General features: G+C 35.9%; 1 protein-coding gene and 1 long non-coding RNA gene across 2 annotated transcripts in view; one reads left to right on the forward strand and one right to left on the reverse strand.

Moving 5' to 3' along the window:
• LOC134741064 (trissin receptor) overlaps positions 1-20,502 on the forward strand; it is a 121,035-nt gene extending 100,533 nt beyond the window's left edge. The window contains exons 7-8 of the mRNA XM_063673826.1: positions 10,922-11,080; positions 19,398-20,502. Of these exons, the coding sequence (XP_063529896.1) occupies positions 10,922-11,080; positions 19,398-19,865 (627 nt within the window). The 3' untranslated portion in view covers positions 19,866-20,502. The remainder of the gene's footprint in view (positions 1-10,921; positions 11,081-19,397) is intronic.
• Positions 6,665-24,302, reverse strand: part of LOC134741106 (uncharacterized) — an 82,968-nt gene continuing 65,330 nt past the window's right edge. Inside the window, exon 2 of the long non-coding RNA XR_010127845.1 lies at positions 6,665-6,948. This is a non-coding gene — a long non-coding RNA (uncharacterized LOC134741106). The remainder of the gene's footprint in view (positions 6,949-24,302) is intronic.

Consider the following 24,302-nt stretch of genomic DNA (forward strand, 5'->3'; position numbering starts at 1 on the left):
CATAAGATACAACACACCTTACAACTACAAGTGAACATACTTTATTCATGCCTACAAAAGTAATAAACAGCCCGTCGGTACCGCTAGGCAGGCGTACGTGTTTCTCTAGCGAACCCATCTCATTTGGTGTCACGTCACGACAAAGACAAAGGCGTTTCGGGATTCTAATTTGGCAGTATGTGATATATTTTATAAAATTTTACGCGCACAAATTGTACAAATCAGACGCAAAATTATCCAATATACCAACGTCAGACGTCGGACAGACTCTGTCCATAAGCAGCGTTGTTAGGTAAAAGTCAGCATGAAACGAGAGAAAAGCTGGGCTAGTTATTTAGTCTGAGATAATAAAAGGCTAGGCTAGTTATAGTCTTGGAAATATAAGTGCATTGTTCATAATTGATGAGTTCATAAATGAATATTCCACGTAATTAGTGTAATTTTTAAAATGTGCAAGGAAGAATGCCAATAAAAGGATAATGATGTTTTATTACTTTATTCTTATAAGATTGTGTTTCCCACCTTTTATTAGTTTACTTAATTTTAGTTTAATTAACATGAGATATACACTATAATTTTATCATGATTTTATACGTGAAAATTATTTTTTTATTTACAATACAATAAAAGATTACATTTATTACAAATATAAGGTAATTTAGTCAAACCCGTTCGTTATCGCTTCCGGTGCAAAAGTGCCCATAATGCTCACGGCATTACCCCGCTGGATGGCTATGGACAGCCTCTGCACCAGAAACGATTGGGAGCGGAGGTCCTCTATACTAAGTCGACTCGACGACCTATGTCACGCACAAATTGTTTCGCGTCAGCACCCCAGCATGATATGAGATTATTGTTTTATAATATTTCAATACTATAGATAAAAGTTTCCGAGATCGGGGTACCAAAATATGATTTTTCTGTATACAATAAAATTCTTAATTGTACGCAATAAATTTACCTAAAGCTTATTCCTGGCAACATACTAAAATGGTAATATAATTCAACTAGCTGTTGCCCGCGACTTCGTACGCGTGGATTTGTATGTTGATGGTTATATATTTTACATGAGCATAGAACATTATGCAGCAAAAGATAAAAGTAGGGACGGTTAATCATTTGTTAATAATTATACAACGCATGAAATTTGTCTTTCACAAAGTACGAAGTTTCAAGCCCCTAACTGAAAAAAATTGTTCTCGATATAATCCCTCTCAACACTTAGATTTTCAAGTCCACAATTTAAAAAAAATATTCGCTCCCGATGCAAACTTTATTAATACAAACTTTTCAGACATGGTGCAATCAGATTTCGTCTATTTTAATATAATGCCCTTTTACCAAGTTTCATGTTCCTAGCTTAAACGAAAACTTGTACTACATATAAACTTACATCCCCTTTTTAACCTACTTAGGGGTTGAATTATTAAGAACGTTGAAATAACTTTTTTTTGTAATATTATGCAATGCCTTTCTAAGAAGTTTCAATACATTTGTAATGGATTCAAACTTTCAACCCCTTTTTAACCCTTTTTGAGGGTTGAATATTTAAAAACGCTTAAATTATTTTTCTTGGATTGTAATAATATGCCTTTATACAAAGACTGAAGTCCTGTACTAAAAAAAAAAGTTAGGGGACGAATTTTCAAAAACGCTGAAAGTAGTTTTCTTGTTTTTTATTAATATATCTTTTACCCAAGGTTCGAATTCATAGCTTAAAATAAAACTTGAACCTCATACAAACTTTGGACCCCCATTTCACCCCCTTGGGGGATGAATTTTGAAAACCCCCTTGTTAGTGGATACTAACGTTATAAAATCTACCCACTGTGAAAAATTCAGCTCTCTAGGTCAAACGGTTTGGGCTGGGCGTTGATTTAAGTGTCAGTAAGTCAGTCAGGACTTTTACGTTTAGGTATATATACCTATAGATTTACGGCTTTAACCATTGGAGTAATCTAAGTATGAAATCACATCAATGTACATTTTAGAAATCTGCAAATTGGTCAGGAAGCACCCGGAATTCTTTCCAAAAATTGCCAACCATCCTCGACGTTTTGAAAGTAGATTTAAGAATAACCTGGCGCCACCGACAAGTTCTGTACTAAAGCTACATAAATCAAGCCCAAACATGATGGCCATCAAAATTTATAATAAAATCAGCGACGACATTAAATTGCAGACATCAGAAACGCTATTCAATAAGCAGTTAAAGGACTTTTTAATTAATAAGTGTTGTTATAGGCTTAAAGATTTTTTGGAAGATGAAATGTAATTCTTTTGTAGTTTAGTGTATTTATCGGACATGTCTCATTTTACAATTTTTAATTTAAGCTTGAAATTGACATTTATATAGGTATCGATATTTTTGACATAAACTTACAATCGTTTTAAGCATGTATATTATTATTGTATATTTAATTTTATAATTTTTGGTAAAATAAAATCAGTTATTGACTTTAGAAATAACTATATATTATATAATACAACTATGAAATTATTAAAAGTTAAATAAGACACTGTCAAATATAATATTTAAGATAATTGCCTTGCCCTACCAGGGCCCATGTGAAACTATTATACATATATGTAACACCTGTGTACCATGGATGCAATAAATAAATATGAAATATGAGTTGCTCATATAAAAACTCTTATAATTTGATATTTATTGAAATTACTGAGATGTGTCAATCATCTGTATTTAATTTTGCTATCGTTTAACAATATAGAAGTAACGTTCATTACTGAGTTTGAAAGCGCTGACGTTTATGATATTTATATTTTACATTGATTAGGCACCAACATTAATTATATTATAAAAGCACGTAGAAGCAGGCAAGTATTTAAATACGACAATTCAAATACAATGTCACAATTGGTTCTTTAATTAATGAGTATAGACGTGACAAGACAAACTAAGGGGCTCCCCAAGTTATTTCATGTAAGTTCGACTGTGCTAGACAATATCATATTATTCTGGCAGAAAGTTCATGGACATGTTTGATTTTGTTTAACATTTGATTTGTGAATGTAGTACAGTTTACTAAAATTGCTATTACATACATTACCTAATGGCGTTATTTGTAAACTTATACTAAAACATCGTTCCTGCACAGCAGGGGTCTCTACTCAAGCCAATTACTATTAGGTAGTAGATTAGATACACACGCTGTGAAAACTAAGTACTTATTTATTTAACGTTTTCTTGTTTTAAAAGAAAACAGACATTACCTTTGGTGTTGTCTGTAGCTACTATAAGTTAAGTTTAATTTTGTTAGAAGTGTTTATGTGATTGAGCTTGAGAATTTCTAACACTGGTCATTTATTTAACAGAAGTTAAGACTAAATAATGCTCGTATATATTAATATAATTATACCGTAAGATACCGAAATATATCTTATCATTTATGTATCTCATGATCAATATGAGACCGTGCACGGCGACAGCGCCACACAGCGGTTATATATAGGCCCGTATTTTGTCACAACTATTAAGCGAGAAGTAAGTAAATCCTAATAATTTCAGTAAAAACTACTTAACGGATTTTTATGCGGTTTTCACCTATGAATAGGTGAATACCTCTTAAGAAAGGTTAAAGCGTATAATTTGTTAAGGTTTTGTGTAAATTGGTTGAAATATTTGTTAATTAAGCCAGAAAAAAAAAACACGCTGGCTAAGAGCTTTTAATCGAAAACGCTGCCCAATCCGTATAACATCAACAACATAATATATAACAACACAATCTGTGGTGGAATGGTCTCTCTTTCATTAATCTACAAAAAAGTCCGCGATGGTGTATCTGGGGGCACGGCAGTACCCACGCCAAGACGAGCATGTCTATCTTTTCAGGATAACTTACTACAACCATTCCTAATTTCTACAAATAGATTTCATAATATAGTGGTGTTTGGAAAGCTATTTACACGGATACAGTATTTAATGTCAAATTAAATACGTTAGTTATATTGAGCATTTCATACAGATAACAATGGTCCCTTACACCACACAATTTAAATGAATATCTCAGGAGTAATCGTAAATTCCATTTCGAGCCATATAACTTGTATGAAATGTTAATGACGCTAACTCCCGTTAGTGCCAATTTTTACCACCGCATGCGCTGCGATCGCTTTACTTACCCCCAACATGCACTTCGCACCCTTTATATTAGAAACTTTCGTGCTAAAGTATATTAAGTATACAAATACACACACATTAGTACATTGTGATACAAGTGTGCTAAGTTGGTCATTACACACGAGGCGATATTGTGCGCGCGAGCTGTAAGCGAGCGTCATATAATTAGAATCGAACTTCACTTACAGGTAAGTTCGTTAAATTTTTAATTATCACCTTTTCAGAGGGGTATTTAATAAGTGTTTGTTGTGCCAAACTTATACATAGATATAGATTCGTGCTCAGGGAAGCGGTGTGCTGAGGTCGGTGTCCAATCTACACAATCATGAATAATTAATCTAACACTTCCTTATGGTCTTTATTGGAGTAAACCTTAGGAGCTAGGCAGTAGAGCACAAGCAATTGCATTAATTACTCGGATGCCAGCTTTCCATTTAATTGCTTAAAACTTTTTTCAACTTTTGAATTGCATCTACTTTGTTCCAGTTCTGGATCGCGACTTTAAGTTAAGTTGTAAGTTAATTATCCCAGTCTCGTAATGAAGAAAATCAAACAATTTGTATACCTACTTATTAGTTTTTTATCTAGTAAAATAAAGGTTGATTAGGCGCGAATTAATCATGTTGGAACATAACAACGTTAGAAGCCATGAGTGTGATTCAACTTCGGTCAGATTTACTCCAATTTAATAAGTGTTTACTTACGAATTAATTAAATAATTAGTGTTCAAATAATGAGCTATTTACCTGAACTATTCCTACGAAATTACACTACCAAGAAACCCTAATACGACCAGTCGAATATTTATCTAATCTGTTTAGGTTTCCTAAGTAACTTAACCTAACATTTTTTTTTATTTAACTTAAGAGGAAACGCGGGCGGGCACAGTGGACACCTTTATCTTCGACTGGATATAACAGAAAAGTTTAACAAGAAATTAAACAAAAAGTCTATACTTAATCATTCTGTATACAATTAACTTTAAAAAAAACATTAGCATGTTAATATTTTTTCTTTTAAGTTTGAACAAAAAATTAAAAAAACTATAGTTTACTAGCTTTTGCCCGCGACTTCTTCTGCGTGGAGTTAGTAATTTGGGTAGCTTATTTTTTATCCAATCTCCTTTTTATCGATTTCCCATACAAACTTCCACCCCCCTTTTCACCCCGTTAAAGGATGATTTGTGGGAAAAAACTACCCTATGTCCTTCCCCGGGGCTCAAACTATCTCTATACTAAATTTCAATTTTCAACTAAATCGGTTCAGCGGTTTAAGCGTGAAGAGGTAACAGACAGACAGACACACTTTCGCATTTATAATATTAGTATGGATGTTAACGTATCCAAATATTGAAATAAAACTATGAAAACGGATTATATCGCGTATATAATCCGTTTTCATAGTTTTATTTCATGAGTAACTATCGCGGTAACCGAAGACAATATTATGTATCCAAATATTATTAAATGTATTAAGTAATTTTAATTGTTTATTATCGTGTAAGATCCTCTGGTATTAATTAAAATAGACGCATTGATTAACGCACCAACTCTACAAAGAACTAGGTACGAAAAATTCTCCTCCTAACATTGTGTGACGGGGACAACATAATATAATACTATAATAAATATATTGATAGTCATGCTGTCATGTTGTCCCTGTCACATGATGTTATATTATAACGTTATATAACAACCAGTGTGGTTCCTACCTAATAATAGTACGTCGTGGACGTGGAAGCCAAATGATATTACTTCTATCCTAACTATAATAAAAGTGTTTAAAAAGCGCTCTTGTCACATGAATATTTCCCGCTTCTGATCTTAATGAATGTTTCAAATAACAGATTTGCCTAAAAGTCAGATTTTAATAAGACCCGAGGACAGTTTCCATAGTGATTATGCAGTGGTATAAATCTTTCGACCGGCGGGCTCTGTCGTTCCAGCCCGCTGGGTTCTCGAGCTGCAGCGAGACTTAATGTGGGAATCTTCTTAACGACTAACAACTTATATAGGTTGCTATTACGGAAAAATGGTATCCACTTCATTTATTTTCGGTCCAAGTTTTAATAAGTATAATGCTATACAGGGTGACCTTAGCTATTGGACAAACCCTGAAATCCCACGTAGGGTTAGTATCTCAGGAATGCTATTTTTTAATAAGAACAAAAGATAAAAAATATTTTTTCAAACAAAAATTATTTCCAATAATCGACAACAAAAAGAAACATACTGTATTAATCATTGGCAGTGCTTTTGACAATTTGTTCTAAAATATGCGGTAATGATGACATTTGTCAAAAGTCAGAATCTTAACAGTGTCATAAACAAAAAAAGATAATCAAAAAGGTCCAAGAAGGTTTCATACTGTTTATGACCTCAGGAGCTACTAACACATACAAGTTGCACCAAAGTAAAGAAAACCGGCCAAGTGCGAGTCGGACTCGCGCACCGAGGGTCCCGTACATTACACAATTTAAACAATGTATTTTTATGTGAAACGTGAGTGAAAGGTAAATTGCGGTTTACGATTTATGACGTATTAAAAAAAAACTACTTACTAGATCTCGTTCAAACCAATTTTCGGTGGAAGTTTGCATGATAATGTACATCATATATTTTTTTTAGTTTTATCATTGTCTTATTTTAGAAGTTACAGGGGGGGGGAACACATTTTACCACAGTGTCTCTCGCGCAAACTATTCAGTTTAGAAAAAAATGATAATAGAGACCTCAATATCATTTTTGAAAACCTATCCATAGATACCTCATACGTATGGGTTTGATAAAAAAAAAATTGAGTCAATTCTAAGCTTGGGTAACTCCCAAATTTTTTTTTTTCTATTTTTGTGTGAAAATCTTAATGCGGTTCACAGAGTACATCTGCTTACCAAGTTTCAACAGTATAATTCCTATAGTTTCGGAAAAAAGTGGCTGTGACATACGGACGGACACAGACAGACAGACATGACGAATCCATAAGGGTTCCGTTTTTTGCCATTTGGCTACGGAACCCTAAAAAAAATGTAATTTCTTCGTAACCGCTACACCGGTTGTTATGATACTTTGTATACTGGTTCTAAATACCCTTATGCATAAGTACATTTCGGCTTTGTCCAATGGCTAGGGATACCCTGTATAATAAGTATACGTATATTTCGACACGTAAAGGAATCAAAATTTATAGGGTAAGTACTTCCCATTGAGGAGTATATGATTCAATATTATATTTCTCAAGCTTCATTCTTCAGATATAAAAACCAGGTAGTCCTTTAACCTACTAGGCAACTCATCGCATGTTTAAAGTACTACAATAGATCATACTAAATTTCATCTAAATCAGTTCAGCGGTTATTGATTACCCATACAAACTTCCACCTCACTGTTCACACCCTCAAAAGATGATTTTGGTTATAAAAACTATCCCATGTCCTGTCCCGGGACTCAAACAGAACTATCTTTGTACCAAATTTCAACGAAATCGGTTCAGCGATTTAAGCGTCAAGGGGAATTTAAAAAGAAAGTACTTATTGTTTTAGATATCCAACAAAATCAAAATATATTATTCTTGAGTCTAAAAATCAAATTGATAATACAGGGTGAAATATTAACCACCGTTCATACTCTGCGTAGCAGTGATGGCCGAAACGTTAATGCAATTAACCATTAACCAGTACAAATTGAACCGTAAACTGTAACCGTCCGTTACGTTTAACAGTTCTGCGTAGTGACTTTATAGGTCATACCGAGCAACTTTTATTATGGGACCAATGCCGAAATCCCGAAAAAAATTTTGGCTATCCCATAGAAATTAGCGGCATATCGCCGGCATCACATCAGCCGGAATGTATGAAACAGCCAAATTTTTTTTCGCGATTTCGTTATTGGCCCTATAAAAAAAGTTGTTTAGTATGACCTATAAAGTCACTATGTAATATGAACAGTGGTTAAAATTTCACCCTGTATATCTAAATGTAACATCTTAGTACATATAGACAATGAGCCCTTAGAACGTATCCAGGAAGCTCGTAATCGGGGAATCGTCATGGATGGCGAACTTCGCTATGAAACACATGTGCAGAACACAATTCGCAACTGCTTCTACCGATTGAAAGTTTTGTACAAAATACGCGAATTCCTACATGTTGAACTAAGAGTACGCTAAGAGTTAAACTCTGTGAGACGCTGGTGCTCGCAACACTAAACTATGGCGACCGCGCTTGTTTGTTGTCGCTTACGCAGTGGCTGATTCAGCGAATACAAAATGCCTGTGCGCGTTTTTGTTATAACACTTATAACATTCCGCCGCGCGCTCACGTGACGCCCTATTTGAATCAAAATCGCATTTTAAAAATGTCTACTCGTCAAAGACTCCATTTAGCCACGCACGGTCACGCAATTCCAGGTCCAACGAGGTTAGGTGCGCAAGGTTTCTTCAGCTTGTCTGTCCTTCTCACCAGACAGCAGCGTTTTGTAGTATTTTTTTAGATATACTGCCACGAAGTGCTGGAACTTAATTCCGCCGCCGATCCGTGCACTGAAATCGCTTAACACCTGCTTAACACTTTTAAGTCCAAATGTCGAGCATAATACTTGCTGAACGATCAAATTTAGTAACTTTCTTAATAGTTTTAAGAACTTATTTTCTAGGGTTCCGTACCCAAAGGGTAAAAACGGGACCCTGTTGGCTATTACTAAGACTCCGCTGTCCGTCTGTCCGTCTGTCTGTCACCAGGCTGTATCTCATGAACCGTGATAGCTAGACAGTTGAAATTTTCACAGATGGTGTATTTCTGTTGCACTAAAAAGTACGGGACCCTCGGTGCGCGAGTCCGACTCGCACTTGGCCGGTTTTTTTTTGCTTGTTCAAGTCGTATCTTCTAAGCTATTTCTCACTTGCTTGTTGATATTTAATGGTGTCTGTCTTTTTAGTATGCAAGCCAAGCTTTTTATTATTTAGTATGCGCAACGTTGAACAAATTGTTAAATATCTATCTACCGCCTAATTTCAGTTTATTTTATTTTGCAGTTTTCCTCTTCATTGTGTCGGTATTCTGTAATTTGTGTTTGACGTTTATGTTGTCACTCGTTTAGTTTTAGTTTAGTTGTAGCTTAGTTTTAACCCACTGAAAATCAGCGTCATGGCTTGCCGTGGCATTATGCTGTGGGGATCCCGTTTAGCATCTAGTTTGTGTTGTATGTGTTTTTCAAAGTATTGTCCAATGTTTATGATGTTAAATAAATATATTTTTGAAGTAAAACTTCTTTAGGCGCGACTATTAGAGGGTAATTCCGTTTTTTTTCTGACGGAAGTGACGCTCAGTAGTGACACACGCACAATAGGACACACGTCAAAGTGCCAACGTAGCGATAAACGTCATCGTCAAAGAAGTTTTACTTCAATCGCGCGTAAAGATTACACGCACACACTTTTTTATTTTTATTTACTTTCTTTCTTTCTTATACTGTCATATCAAAATTATGAGATGACAACATACACCCATTTTTATGGTTCCATCCGTAGTCAACTAGGAAAGTAGGAACCCTTATAGTTTCGCTGTGTCCGTCTGTCAGTCCGTCCGCGGCTTTGCTCCGTATGGACCGCGAGCCAGGCGCAAAATTCGTCAGTCATCGCCTCCCGGGCGAAAACTCGTATAGCGGTTAACGGCTATGTATGATGAACCCTCGTGAACGTTAGCTGCCGCTCCGAGCTCCGTTAGTGGGTTGAGGAATAGCAGCCACCGAAACGCGTAACACGGTCGTTCCACCGCGATAGCAGCATCTTAACTATCATCTGACAAAGTATCAAACGGAAGGCGATGACAAAGATGACTGAAAAGAATTTTCTTTTTTACATGTTCATGTGACCAGCCGACGGTCTTTCCACAGCGATACAATCGGCTGACGATTTTGTTTATTCACAATAGCATCTAAACTTATCATCTGACAAAGTATCAAGCGGGAGGCGATGACTAAATTTTTTTTATAGACTATTTGCTGATATTCCTCAACCCACCAACGGAGCGGCAGCTGACGTTCACGAGGGTTCATCATACATAGCTGTTAACCACTATACGAGTTTTCGCCCGGGAGGCGATTGGTCATGGAAATCTGTTCCTGGCCCGCGGTCTAATAATCGCTAGTAGGAACTAGAAAGCTGCAATTTGGCATGGATCATAAATCATGCATGGCGATAGAACGGTAAAATAAAACCTGCAAAAACTTTTTTTTTTCAAATTTTTTTTTCGCTTTTATAACTCAATGGTGTCATGGCGTATCGTTGGATAGGTCTTTCAAAAATAATACGGGTCTCCAGGAACCATTTTTTGATAAAGTGAAATTTATTTTTTTATATCATTGATTCAAAATTTAATTGTCAGTTTTCCTTGTATGTAGGGGCCGCTAGAGATATTTATGTATTTATTACTGTACCAAACAAAATGAAATACCAAACCAAAGCTTACTAAAAATTGGAAACAGACAATATTTAGAGGCATTATGTCAGCTAATAAATACCGCCATTCGTGCATTGTTTGTAGTAAGCCTAAAAGTGTTTGCAGGAAAGCAATTATATCACAAATACCGCAGTTAGTTTTTTCCACTAGCTTTAATCCACTAGACGTGCCGCAAACCGCACCCTAAGCCGTACAAATTCGTTAACTTTAACTTTATTCGTGTGCGCTTCGAAACAAAGTGGAAGGTACAAGTTAGTCCGTGAGTATCATGCCTGATTCACCGTGCACCTGCCAAAAATGATTTAATGTGTTTCTTTTGGCGGCAGGTTTTATATACACGGATAGCTGTGGGGTTGTGGCAGAGCTCGCATGGGCTTCAGCACCTAGGGCGCGTTCAGTGCTGCGCGGCACCTAATCCGCGCCCCGAGAAGAAACCGCTGAACTACGAGCCACAACGCACATTTGTCGGGAATAAGGAAGCAAAGGTAAGATGCAATTTATAAAGTGGAGTTCAATAGAAATTGCAAATATCTCCCCCTCCTTGCGTCGTATTCCTCAATATTGAGGGTCGTGACCTCCCTTTTGTATCACTTTCTCTCTTTCGATCTTTCTCCATCTGTTTTTGTCTTTGGTGGTGTGGAGAACCATGAGAATTGTGGAGTCAAGAGCGGTGCGGATCTGGTCAGACCAACGTATTGGACTGCGTCCACATCCAGGCCTTTTCCCATCCACTTTGCCGGACACAAAAAGCTTTTCGAGGTTGCCACCGTCTTTCCTTGCAATATGACCGAAGTATCCAAGAACTCTGCGTAGACATTCGGATGACAGCCGCGACGAGATTTTAAGTTCTCACAATATGGAGACGTTAGTCCGAAATGCTGTCCAGCGGATACGGGGTATCTTTCTCAAGCACCACATCTATGCGTTTGCGGTCAGCAGCTTTCAATGTTCACGTCTTAATGCCATACGAAGAGATCGAGGAGACTAGAGTCGGTATCAGTTTGGCTTTGGTTTTTATGGAAATTCTGCTATCTCTCCAGACATTTCCAAGCTGAGACATGGCGCTCTTGGTCATGTCAATTCTCCTACGCACTTTCTACTCGCACGATGGTTCGCTGGATGGATTGTTGCTGATGTTGTAGCCTAGGTAGATAAAAGTTTCCGGGTACACTACATAATTCCGAAAAACTATTCCGAATTTTAGAATGTAAAATTTTATCATTCCGATTTTTAAATGCTCGACCCATCAAAATTCCGACTGGTGTAATTACGAATGATGAAAATCACGAGGATTTATATTACAAAAAACAAGAAAAGCCGAATTTTGTAAATTCCGAACCACATAATTCCGATTATAACAATTCCGATGGTGACAAACACCGAATTTAACAATTACGATGTTTGAAATCACGAATTCAGAATTGCCATTATTCCGAAATTTTAAATTCCGAACCACATAATTCCGATTATAACAATTGTGGCAGTGACAGACGCCGAATTTTAAAATCACGAATTCTGAATTCATCAGAGAGAAATCAGATCAGAAATTCGGAATAAGGAATTTTATAATTCTGAATTGACGTCATTCCTATATTTTAAATACCCCAATTTTTAAATTTCCGAAAAAAAATTATTCCGAATATATTGTTAAAGTTCGTTTTCATGGGGGGTCGCAGTTCTAATCTAACCTAACCCACTTTTCTGGCAACAGTTCATTTTCTCGGGGGTCGCAGTTTTAACCTAACCTAACCCACTTCTGGCAAGAGTTCGTTTACTTCGGGGCCGCAGTTATAACCCAACCTAACCTAACCCACTTTTCTGGCGACAGTTCGTTTTCTTGAGGGTCGCAATTCTAACACTTCTAACCGAACCCACTTTTCTGGCAACAGTTCGTTTTCTTGGAGGTCGCAGTCCTAAGATATACTTATTATAATTTTTTGTATTCTCAAGTAAGCGAATTTTGTAAATTCTTTTTGAGAATAAAGTTCTTCTTAAACCATAAAATGAGAGCCCCTTAATAAACCTTCAAGAGCGGTTATCTCAAAAACTATACAAGATATCGAAAAACTTGACTTAATAAAACTTGTAACAAATTAAATCTCTTTTCATTTTGTATAAGTGGCCAAGTCGCTCAGACGCATAGTTTCCGAGATATAATCGAAAAACCGTAAAATGGAATCTTCAAACCCCCCTCTCCCCCCCAGCACCAGAATTACGGCCGGGGACTTTTGATATGTTCACCTCCTAAATAGTCCAAACAAAGCTACGAAGTCAAAAATTGTGTTCCAAGCATTTCCCTCTATACCTTCTTATTGCTTGGCCTACAAACGAACTAATAATATCACGACCACGTGTTTATATGTCACGAACGTGGACTCAAAAGTCCGTGGTGGTGACCGATTTTTGAGGCCACGGTCGTGATAATTTGCAACATGTTCGGTATTACCTAAAAATTACCTTAGACTTTGCAAATGTTAAGCAATTAGCCTAATCTGCAATGTATTAGCTATATCTTGTGTAACAAACAATAACCTGAAACTGATACTTACTTTTAAAACTCAAACACGGTGGTGACGCGTTAAGGTTGACCATTTTCAAATGAACACAAAGAAACGATTTTCGACAAAACTTCTCCCTTCAGCCATTTGCAAATCTGACAACAACACAGTGTTACTGTTCAAAAAAAACTTTTAAAATGAAAAAATTAAATGAAAAATGATTTATTGGTTACACAACAGGTTTTAACTAGAATCAAAACAAGAACCTTCTTTTAAGTAAACAGATACTTGTGCCAGAAGGCATCTATAGGTGCATCTTTCTTATATGTCGCGCAAGTGGTATGGAGTAGCTTAAATAATGACGTCACAACCACACACACATACAGCAAATACCAGTGCACCGCAAATATTAATAAGCCGACGTCATCTCTTCCATTAATTACAAGGTTTACCAAAATTATCTTAAATTATCTTAAATCTTAAGCTTATACTTAATATAAGGTAAGATAGGTACATTAGGTACTTTAGATTAAAAACTAAGTTTATTTAATACATATTATATAATATTAAAAGGCAAGGCACTACTGGCAAGTAGTAATAGTAGATTGTACACCAAGGGGATAAAGCACTGTTTTATGTCACGGGCGCGACATTGAATCCTGAACGTAACAAAGGACTCCCAGTTTTACTCCCGAGCGCAGCGAGGGAATTAAGACTGAGTCCTGAGTGCAATGAGGGATTCAAGCGCCCAAGACAAAAACAGTTTTATTCCCGAGGTACATACTCTACTTTTCTCACCTTATGCGAGACAATAAAAAACAGGCTTAGTTCGCAACTTGTTTCAGCCGGCGTGGCCTACTTGATTTAATAAATGAAGATCGTGCGAATCTATTAGGCCGCGGCTTCGGTTTTCGAAAATCAAGTTGGCCACGACAGCTAATTACCTGGCCGCAGGCGGGTGCAACATATTTTGCTTAACGAAATTAGACTTTATCGTCATAGCATAAGGATTATGAAAAGTGAAAATTACGTTATTGACCGGCGTTATGAAATTCCATACAACATTATAACCCGGCTAAAGGCATGGGATATAATGTCTTGCTTTCGGTGAGGTTTATATGATATATAATCCGGCTTTGTCGAGCATGTGGTGTGAAAAGATAATTTTCTACGGAGTACCGCATGTTTATATTGCCACGCGCGGCGGTGACACGAAAACTGAGCACAAAATATATGTTGTTTTAAATTATATAAAGTCGTTATATATCCATGCAATTTTTAAACAGTGTTGTAGAACAGGGATTAGTCTTTTATATTTGATATAAATTATTGCAAAATCACTTAAAATAAAAAAAAAAAATTAAATAGCACAAAATCCGGGGAAAGCACACTACACGGTCCGTGACATTTCGCACTTGTAATTTGTTTTAATATGTTTTTAATATTCTTAGGACAATACATTTAGGTTGACCTAAAACTGAAGTTAAATTGCTAAGTATACTGATATAGAGATTACTTATTTTCTTAAAAATATATGCTATTCTTACTAGTAACACAAAAAAAAGCATAAGAATAAGAATAACCCTAATGTGCTCTCCATAGGCGTTAAACAGAATGGGCGATAAAATGCGTCCCTGGCGTACTCTTTCGTGAAATTAAAGGGCTTTGAGGTTGTTTTATCGACTCTTACGACTCCTTGGCTTGAGCCGTACAGATACATCATGCCTCAGAATAATAACTAAAGCATAGAAGCCGGGCAAAAATGCTTTGCAAATATGTATACCCGTCCTTTACTTCCTTACGAATTAGATAATGTGCCGAAAAGAGATGTATATATGCTTGTTATTTCTCATTTACGTACGGTGTCATAAGTTTGATAATTTGCTAGGGATGTAACTGTGTCGACTTTTTATATCGATAAATTATGCATAAGTTTATGTGCCGTGTAAAAAAATAATCACGAAATTGGCAAATTGATAATAGTCTGGCTAATGAAAGTTGAACCTGAAAAAACGCGGCAATCTCAAGAAATCTGTAGCAGGCGGCTCGTTGAATACAAGGATTGCATAACTTTTATACTTAAAGTATAAAAATTATGCAATCCTTGTATTCAAAGAACCGCCTGATATGAGGATTTATGCATGTACCTAATATAGCTTTTATCTCATTTGCAGTCTACCACTCAGAACCGTCTAACTATACCTCTCGTTTTCTTATCATTAGAAAGAAGGCGAGCGATCTTAACGTGTCGTTTTATCGAAAAACACTTTTGAAAATAAGTCACAACAAATATAATATACGATCATTTACATATTTTTGCTTTCATAAGTAAAATTTTGCTATATTTATAAAAAAACTTGTCAATAAAAATACACGTGCAAATGGTTTACCTTTTTTTCTAATGCTAAAAAACTAAGTATAATTTCTAGTCATATACCAAATAGGAAATGAAAAAAAAAACGTGCGTGTAATATATTTTTTAAATTTAATAATAGGGAATATTACGCGAAACTCGGCGTAGGTGGCGCCACTACTACAATCTGAGGGTCTATCGCAAAACAAGAAAATCGAACTTTCGTTATCTAACATCTCTGTCACTCTTGCGTGTTCGAGCGATAAAGAGGCAGATAACGAAATTTTGGACTCGAGTTTTCCGGTAGGTCCTCTGAAAACTTGTCTAAAACCTGTTAAAGGTACAGTATGTATAAGTAAGTTACTCTACGGTTTACTAAAAGAGGCTAGTGCTGCACTCTGGTGGCAGAACATTGCAGTAATATCCCCTATTCCTCGTCCTTTGGAAATCTGAAATAAAAATTGAGTTTTGTGAGATAGGTAAACCAACAATATTAATAAAAGGAACAATCATCAATGATCATTAATGTCTTTTTTATTAGGGTTCCGTACCCAAAGGGTAAAAACGGGACCCTATTACTAATACTTCGCTGTCCGTCTGTCCGTCTGTCTGTCACCAGGCTGTATCTCATGAACCGTGATAGCTAGACAGTTGAAATTTTCACAGATGATGTATTTCTGTTGCCGCTATAACAACAAATACTAAAAAGTACGGAACCCTTGGTGCGCGCGTCCGACCCGCACTTGACCGGTTTAGTATTATACTATAGTCTGGCTAACACAATCTGTCAGTAAGTAAGAACAAAGAAAACTATAGGTACAGTCAAAGGCAAAAATATCGATCCAGACAAATGGCTCAAAAATATGTGAACACGATTTTATTGTCTGAGCGTACACATATTTTTGAGACTGGGAAAGTATATATATTTATGCCCTTGACTGTACTCATCAATTAAAATGAGACAGTCCTGGGCCAAACTATAAGAAAGCTGTAAATGTCGATAGGTTATTGATCTGAGGTCGATACATCACTATGCCAAAAATATAACCTTTCATAGTTAGCAGAAAAGTTCGAAAATATATGCAAAAATCTATATAGACTTGAATGCAAGTAATAATTTCATAAACAACATATCGATTTCAATGTTTAGGGTCAGGTCCTATAAATTAATTTCTTCAAAATTGAACAAAACTCACCGATTAAAGGTTATCGGTTCGTGCGTATTTTCTTTTCTTCCTGTGTGCGATTTACAGCCCTCGATCACACAAGACATTATCACAAAGGGAACTTCAAACCATTACAAATAAAAACTCAGCACGTTTTCCAGCAATCTTTCAGGAATAACAACAATATAATTAAAATAAACCAAGATGACCGCTGAAATTCCCGAAATGTTTCAACTAAAATAATACGACTATGTCAAGTTGTTACAGTTGACACCTACCTGTGAAATAACGAACATATATTTTATTTGGCTGGATTATATTAGAACCACATAGAACCATTTGACATTTTCCTCAGTTCATCTTATGACAATACTGAAAAAAATGAAAGAACTTGCGGATTGTTGTCTCACTCACTCATAGACAAAAAGTGATAGCGTGTTGTGAATACGATACCTTTTACCAAGCTTTTATTTTTGCCCGGCTTCTTTGCTTTAGTAATTATTCTGAGCATCATGCAAATACCTAATGTAAACAAATATGACAAATTTTGTTAGCATTTGACATATAACCTAAAATTCTTACGAAGGTTGTTTTCACTGAAATATAACAATTTAATTTTAACTAAAAAACGATATTAATTAAATATTTAACTATATAAACAGTTGATAAGGTCATGGTTGCCCTTAAAAAGTGCGAGATTACGAAGTAATCAAGGTAAATTATTTTGTTTACAATATTTGCAATTTCTATTGAACTTCACTTTACATACCTACAGTTAGGAGCAAAAGTGAGTCAATAGTAGTACCTTAGTAATATACAGATGTATTAATAATAGTCAAGCATGACTTAATTACTTTAAATACAACTTATAGATTATGAAATGCTGTTCACAAATAAACTGTCTATCATTTATGGTTTTTTACTAACTCAAACTAGGAGGATATAACCAAACGAAGTAGCCCTAAACAGGCGATCCCCTCTTTTAAAAATAGTCGGCCAATGGTCATACACAATGTATGGACTGACGTTTATCTGACATGGCTATTTTTACGTTACATATACATTTGACGTTCCTCTCCCCCCAAAAATCGGCAGACTTTTTTGTACAGAAAATTACAGACATGGCGTCTCCGTTTGGTTATATCCTCCTAGAACTCAAAAGGCTAAACAGTAAAATTCATATATACAAGTAAAATAAATAATCTACTGTAAATAACTTTCTCGATTATTTTCGAAAAAGTTGGAAGCAGAGCAATCGGTCTGTAATTATTACATGTATATATTAGTTTTAATTTTTTTACAAATAAAACAATTTATGTGTAGTCAGATTAAAAGCGAAACTAACGGTGTATTTCCATTTGTCCCCGTCCCACGTGACCGCCGCCATACATGAGAATATGAGGCGGGGACAGATGGGAATAATTTATATGAATGCACCTATTCCCATCTGTGCCCGACGGAGACAAATGAGAATTAATCGAGTTCACCCAACACACTGACATGAAGTCGCGGGATAGAGAAATTTCACTACAAGTATTATGTACATTAAAGCGTGCGGTTTTACCTAACCTACCATTTATTAAATTGCGAGAGAAACAGTTAATTGTGTGATACCACAGGTGATATGACCCTCAGATATATCAGCCGCAGTTATTCAATCAAGCAGTAATTCGGGTTCTACGTGACTCATTAATTTTCTATTGATTCGAAGTTGCAAACGCGTGACAGGCACCCGAACACTAATAATTTACAGGAGACAGTACATTCACAGTAATGAATTATACAAGTATGTTATAATGAAACATTATGTTACCACAATTTTATTTATGGGGTGAAAGTATAACAGTAAATACATATTTAAGTAACTATGTAGGAAATGAAACAAGTAAAATAAAAACTGCAGATTTTTTTTGTTACCAATAGTAACAGTTAGCGGCTATGAACTAATAGGTATATATTAATCATATTTTAATTCAATACAAAGGAATGTAATATTGTATCGGAACGGAATGCATTGTTTCTTCAGCGATAAATACCTAAATCTTTGGTAAAAGTAAGAAAATCTCAGTTTCACGGTAAATTACTACGAATGATAATAATCTTCGTTTCGAGTGGACAATTGAAGCAAATAGGGTGAAATTGGTTTTTAAAGATGAGCTATTTAGGTAGGTACTACACACCTACCATACCATGGGATATATTGACTTTGTTTTATAGGTTAGTTATTTTATTATACATGATTGCCCGATACGGTAATTTGTCGGGAGGCCTTCACTCACCTAACGCAAACGGGTGAAGGATTTAGATATTGTATTATAATTGATAATTAAGCGACTCTGTAAATGCCATATAAATAAATAAATAGGTTAGTAAATAATAATTTAGTATAATAAAAATCAACTTATCTGTAACAACAAAGACCAAGGTTTGCTTATTGAGGTGTCAATTTTTCGATTATAGTTACATAACACCCTTTGTCTATCCAGTTGCTCATAACATAACGGTTGCCTTTTTGTGATGTAGGTAATTATTATTAGTTAAAATTGTGAATTTTTCCAGAGAAAATATCCCTTTACACAGTAAATTTATTCGAAATTGTTTAACGATTAGAATATCTACTTACCATTTTTTTTAATTTGTAGAGCAAATTAATTTTATAATTGCATAAATTTGATATCATTTATACGGCGCCAGTGATCCGTCGCGTATTTCAGTTCGCTCACCGACGAAACCTACATACTAACTATATAAATTTAATAAAAGTTTTGATTTGTGTTTTTCTCAGCGAGCTGCGAAGGCACTTAAAGCCTGTCGCGACCCGGAGTCCCGCAACTGCCACCACCTGAGTCACCTATCACGCAACGTCCTGCGTGCGCGGCGTGGCGTTGTGCGCATGCTGATCGTGGTGGTTCTCGCCTTCGCCATCTGCAACTTGCCTTTCCACGCGCGTAAAATGTGGCAGCGCTGGTCCAGCGGCTACCATGGCACCGGTAACTTTAGCACGCTCTTCACACCGCTCACCTTCCTAATTACGTACTTCAACTCTGGCATAAACCCACTCCTCTACGCTTTCTTATCCAAAAACTTTAGGAAAGGTATGAGGGAGCTGGTATTCTGCAATTGTCGCGGGAAAAGGAAGAGTGATAACTTAATATTGTTAAATCCAGTGGGGGTCGGCCTGCGGCGTAGTTCAACGAGATCCACACGCGCGAACTGCAGCACCGTTACCGTGCCGCCCAACGGAGACTCATGAGACTACCGACGCCGGAGGTTTCTTTATAAAGTCGAAGATATAGACATTTCTTGATTAACGGAAAGCACGGATGAAGTGACCGATAGCAGCGGTCTTTACACTATCTCTAGCATCTCCAAACGAGATCTATACGACTAATAAAAAACTCTTCTACATATTTGGACTCTTTGACTAGTGTAGTGAAGTCAGTAATTTAAACGTCTGATAATGTTATATGTTATGTCATCAAGTGATCTCCTGAGCTTAAACGAGTACATATTTATTTTTAGTATAATTAGTAATAAATTAAAGTCAAAGCTAAGTTGTACCTACCAAAAAGCCAACATATCGTGTCCGTATATAATATACATCCATGATAATTACTTTAATTCGTGCGAAAATACATATAATTTCAATGTATATTTGAATAAAACAATATGGGGCACATAAACTTCAAAAACTTAGTAGTTAATTTGTGAGTTAAATAGATACAGGAAGTAATTGATCGGAAAGAGGACGTTATACGGGTAACACACTTGAATTGAAATGAATGTGCCAAAATAGATAACTTGTTCTTTATCGAATCATGTTTACTGTAAGTATATTTTTCGTGTATATATTCATGTCTCTATAAATATGAAAATTAAAGTTGTTCGTTCTATTTTGGTGGTGTTTTAATGAATTTAATAAACTATTCTCGCATCCTGAATTAGTAGGTAAATGGGCATGTATTTAATGGCTGTGTATTTACTGAGATTACGGTGTAATGGTAAGTTCAAATCTTATAATTTCTCATGAATTAAATACACTTGAGTTTTCCTATCAAAAAAGTGCTGGCCGCTTTTCTAGACACGCCGCACTGAATGACATAATCAGCCAGTCTCTTGCATCCGTCTACGTGCCAGCTTTGCTGGAGCCAACTGGCATCGCCAGGGACGACGGCAAGAGACCGGACGGTATGTCCTTGGCTCCGTGCAGTTTGGGAAGGGTGCTAGTGTGGGACGCTATATACATGTGTAGACACACTGGCTCCTTCCTACCTCACCGGAACCAGTAATCAAGTAGGTGCGGCGGCTAAAGCGGCCGAAAAGCTCAAAATTCACAAATACAGGGGTCTTGGCCCCGAATAGGTATACTTTCATGCCCTTTGGGGTTGAGACCCTTGGCCCGTGGGGTCCTAATGCTTTTATAGATGTTCGTTTTTAACAAATATATTTTTATTTTTGTGGTTCTACGCCTTCTGATTCATATTTTTGTGTACTTAAGTAGGTAAGCCTGAATCAAGTATATCTCAAAATCTCTCTTACTCTATCTAGTTCTGGATACGAGTTTACGCAGGCGTTTAACAAAGCAGAGACACCTACCTACTTAGCACACAGCCGGGCTAGCACATGATTGGCGCGAGAGTATCTCGCCGCGACATAGACTACCCGTCCCTCTTTAATTCATACAGTTTGTAAAAGACGGGTAGTCTATCTCGCGGCGAGATACTGTCGCGCCAATCATGTGCTTGGCCTACAGGAGCGCCGCGACAGTATCTCGGGCGCGAGATAACCTACCCGTCTTTATCTAACTGCAATGTTTTCTGCATTAATCTCGCGCGCAAGATACTGTCACGTCCACAGAACTGGACGACATAAGCATAAAAATTACAGCGCACAGTCATTTTGGTATTTTCAGTGGGCTCAGCTGAAATAGAACACGTTAAAGCGTTGAAACTTGTTCAGTTCCGACTCTCAGCTAACTATAATAAATCGATTTGTCAGCATTTAAAAGCCTTTTCATATACCTATTATTAGCAATGTCTGAACTATTTCACAAAAGTAAGCAAATAAATTTTGTGCCAAAAGTACCGCAAGGTTTTTTGTTACTTACACTAAGTTACTGCTGCGCACTTGGTTACTGTTGGTTGGTGTACTTGGTTTCTGTTATAATTTATAAAGAAGACTATGTTCTGCCCACGACTTCGTCTACGTGGAACGATGATTTCCCTAATAAAAAATCTTAAAGTGAAGTTATCAATAGACATTGCAAATAATGTAAACAAATATAACAGATTTTGTTAGCATTTAACATTAACCTTACATTTTTTACGAAATATTAATAATGAACAATTTATTATTTTAACTTTAAAATAATTTAAATAAAATATTTAAAAAAAAAACTTCAAACATACAAAGTACTGAAGATAAATTAGTTTATTTACATTGCAATTTCTTTTGAACTCTATATTATGTCCTCCCCGGGCCTTTTAGATCGCGGATGTTATTGTTCTTTTTAACGAAAAAGAAATCGACGAGTTCATGTTAAATTTCGTGTTAATAACTTTTGTGCAAAAATAATTATGAAATTTTTATGGTGCGTTTTATACAGATTTTATTGATTTTTTTCTAACGAGCGAAAGTTGTTTAATCAAGTTTACAATTATTGCTATTCATATTTTTCGCAACCGTATTATGATGATGATGAACCGTCACATTCAAACTGGTCGAAAATAAATTGATCACGGGTTGGCATTGCATAGGAAATAGAGTTGTTAATAAGAAAAAAATACGACAAGTGGTAGAAATTACTATATTTCTTTTTTTAGACAAAAACGTGATTTTGTTCATTCACATGAGGGTTTACCCTGATATCGTAGTTAATGTTTTTCTTACAATTTCTTTAAGTTTTTAGTTGTGTTTTAGTGAACAAACATGTTTACTTGCTCTTTATTGCACTACCTACAACCAAATTTTGATAAATGATTTGATGAGGCATGAATGTGTATATGTACCTATTATTTCTCCATTCTAAGAAAGCTCAACATTGCAACTCGTCTCTCCACAACATGCCATGAGCAGACCCCTTGATTCTTAAGACATATTATGCGGTCTCCTACACATAATGGTGTAGAACGGCATAATTTTAGGTCTAATGAATTTTTTTACGATGATATGCAATGAGGGAACAAGAACGAAGTAGGAAAGTGTTTGTAGGGGTCAGCAATGAGTCTTTAGTTTAGAGCAACAATCTTGCCTCTAGGAGTCAGTAGTATCAGTCGTTGAGCTATACCTTCCATATGTTGAGCACAATGAATGAATGTTATAAGTACCACTTATAAGATAACATGCATTTAAGATTACATCTTGACTACGTCATGTGACAGACATGCTAATGCATCTGAATTGTAGAGCATTTGCTGTCATATGTGACAGCAAATAAAAAATATACTTCATATTGACGCGGATTGCATAGCATTCGACTTGCAAATAATTACGCGTCATATAGAAACCTAATTGATATTGATATGTTTGTAGTGACGGGAATTTTTGTTGACATGACGCACCATGATATTTAAAAATGTTTTTGAATGTATACGTAGTTGACAATTGTGGCTTGTCACGTCACGTAATTTTTTTGGTAGTTCGCTCACTCACTCCGCGAGAAGTGGCAAAAAAATGAAGCGAAAAGAAAAACCAGTTTTTTTTCTTCATCTAAGTTTAAGGACATGAAGGTCTGTAAAATATGCATTAGTAACCCCATTATATACTTCTCAATTCTGATTTTATTTGGTTACTCTCGCTTGCTTGGTTTAGCTATAATTACAGTTTAAAAATTACCTTGAGTTTTTAACATTTTCGTGAATAAATCTGAAACAAAATAAGATCGAAGGCTGATATTAGGCATACAGTGTTCTTAGGTCCTGCCACTGCTCCACCTAAAAGTATAACCAAATCCCTCGTGGGGGCCACTCTTGTTAGCTTAGCCTGCTAGACCCTTTAGGTGTCCAACTGGTGTGACTGAGCGTCCGTGAACATACAGATGACAGCGATTTATATCAAAAACATATTTGGAACATCAGTTCCTTATTTAAATAAACACTGTAGATGGCGCTGCTGGATATCAAAAACCACATATTAGGACTTCCACTTAGCAGGTACAATCTGCTTAAATCTAATAAAAGACACACTTCATGAAGATTGAAGATATTAGCGTTCATTCAGAATATAGTTAGACATTTTTGGACGTCAGTTGGGACACTTTATTCTAAGTAATTAGAAACCTGGCCGTCGTTAAATCACGAAAAGTTTGGCTTCGCAAGGGAGTATTACCTGACCTTTACAAAACCGTACGAGTAGCTGAGTTCAACTCTCAGATATTATTTTAGATTATATTCTAATTAACGGTAAAGATTTGTGTTTGGTTACTTGTATTAAGTAGGCGTTACTTAGCGGAACCCAATTGTACTAATTGGCAATTGCTACAATTGGGTTCCGCTATCATCAATCTATTCAATGTAATTACATTGAATAGATTTAATGTAATTACATTGAATAGATTTCTTGTTTTGCTAAATAATAAAGTGCTAGTAAATTGTGTTGAAACCGTACACATTTTCAAACCGAAGGTCACGGGTTTGAACCTCGGCTCGTAGCAAGTTTCTTGGTTTGATCTTATATACGAAATATAATTTGA

This window comes from Cydia strobilella, chromosome 4, assembly GCF_947568885.1.
Source record: "Cydia strobilella chromosome 4, ilCydStro3.1, whole genome shotgun sequence".
Taxonomy (NCBI): Eukaryota; Metazoa; Arthropoda; class Insecta; order Lepidoptera; family Tortricidae; genus Cydia; species Cydia strobilella.